The 1,268-nt window shown below is 59.5% G+C and overlaps 1 protein-coding gene across 1 annotated transcript; it reads left to right on the top strand.

The window, feature by feature from the left end:
- Nucleotides 1-913: 913 nt before the first annotated feature.
- Nucleotides 914-1,263, top strand: LOC104279166 (oxytocin-neurophysin 1-like; the record flags this gene model as incomplete). Its single annotated transcript, XM_009876361.1, has 2 exons — nucleotides 914-1,033; nucleotides 1,174-1,263. Coding segments are annotated over exons 1-2 (210 nt in total), but the record flags the coding sequence as incomplete, so codon positions are not given.
- Between the last annotated feature and the right edge of the window lie 5 nt (nucleotides 1,264-1,268).

The raw sequence follows: 1,268 nt of genomic DNA, 5'->3' as shown, positions 1-1,268 counted from the left end.
AAGTGACAAATTTTGAAGCAAAGCGGGGAGGTCACAGCTTCAGGCTCCGGGATGCCTAATTCCCAATTAAGCAGGCGCAGGCAGGGACGGGGGGTCATGGTTTCGGTCGATGTTAACATCAGCCCAAGGCAGAGGAATTGATTCGAGGCGGGAAGCTCGTAATTGCGGTAACGAAGGCGAAGGGTTGGGGTGAGCAGGATTGCATCAGCCTTCGGTGCCGCTTCTCCCGGGGGGGCCTTTGCCCGCCGACATGGTCCGGGGCATCATGTGCAGCTCCAGTGGGAAAGCAATGGAAAAATTCGGGGGTTCAGGCCTTTGTCAATGAGGAAATTTGGGGTTTTCAGGCCCTCGGTGATGGGGTTTGGCATTTTCAGGTGCCCCCGGTGTCATGCAAGCAGGGATGAGCTTGCTGTCACCACCACAGGACAAGCCCAGCGTGGAGCATCCCCCAAAAGCCAGGCAGGGACGGGTGGGAAGGACCAAGACACCATTTCCCACCTCGGATGGTCCCAGAGAAGGACACAGATTTGATTTCCCCCCCCTGCCCCAGAAGGGATTTAACATCCAGGGATGCAGCAAACCCCTGCTCCCGGGACAACACATCCCCCCGGGGCTGTGGTGGGACCCCTTAGTCCCCTCTACCCACGATGGCTTGGGCAGAGAGGGGACCCCAGTCCCCAAAACAGCTCATTTCCCCCTCCCTCGCCGCGGCTGGAGTCACTGCCAAGTAGAAAACCAACACCTTGGCCTCGACCTCACGTCCTCGACCTTCGGTGACCAGCAACATCTTCTGGTTTTTAAGAGAAACGCGTGACGCTGGTGCCGGAATGCCGCCTAGGTGGGAGCCGGGGCCGATATAAACGAGTCCGCTTGCCGGGGCGAGAAACCGAAAAGCTTCCCGAATCCCGCGGCCATGCCCTGCAAGGCGCTCGCCCTCAGCTTCCTGGGGCTCCTGGCTCTCTCCTCCGCTTGCTACATCCAGAACTGCCCCATCGGGGGCAAACGCGCCGTCCTGGACATGGACATCAGGAAGGTACGTCCCGGCGGGACCTCCTAAACCCTTCTTTTCCTTCTTCCCAGGGTTCCGGCGGGGAAGACGCTGCCTGGAGAGAGGGAAAGGTTCAACCTGACCCAAGGTGCTTTCCCCAAATAATTTCTTCTTGCCCCGAGCAGTGCCTGCCCTGCGGTCCCCACAACAAAGGCCGCTGCTTCGGTCCCAACATCTGCTGCAGCGAAGAGCTGGGCTGTTACATGGGCACCTCGGAAAC

The sequence above is a fragment of the Apaloderma vittatum genome, unplaced genomic scaffold (assembly GCF_000703405.1).
Source record: "Apaloderma vittatum isolate BGI_N311 unplaced genomic scaffold, ASM70340v1 scaffold35590, whole genome shotgun sequence".
Classification (NCBI taxonomy): Eukaryota; Metazoa; Chordata; class Aves; order Trogoniformes; family Trogonidae; genus Apaloderma; species Apaloderma vittatum.
Note: the sequence above shows the minus strand (reverse complement) of the source record. Positions and strands in the feature narration are given on the sequence as shown.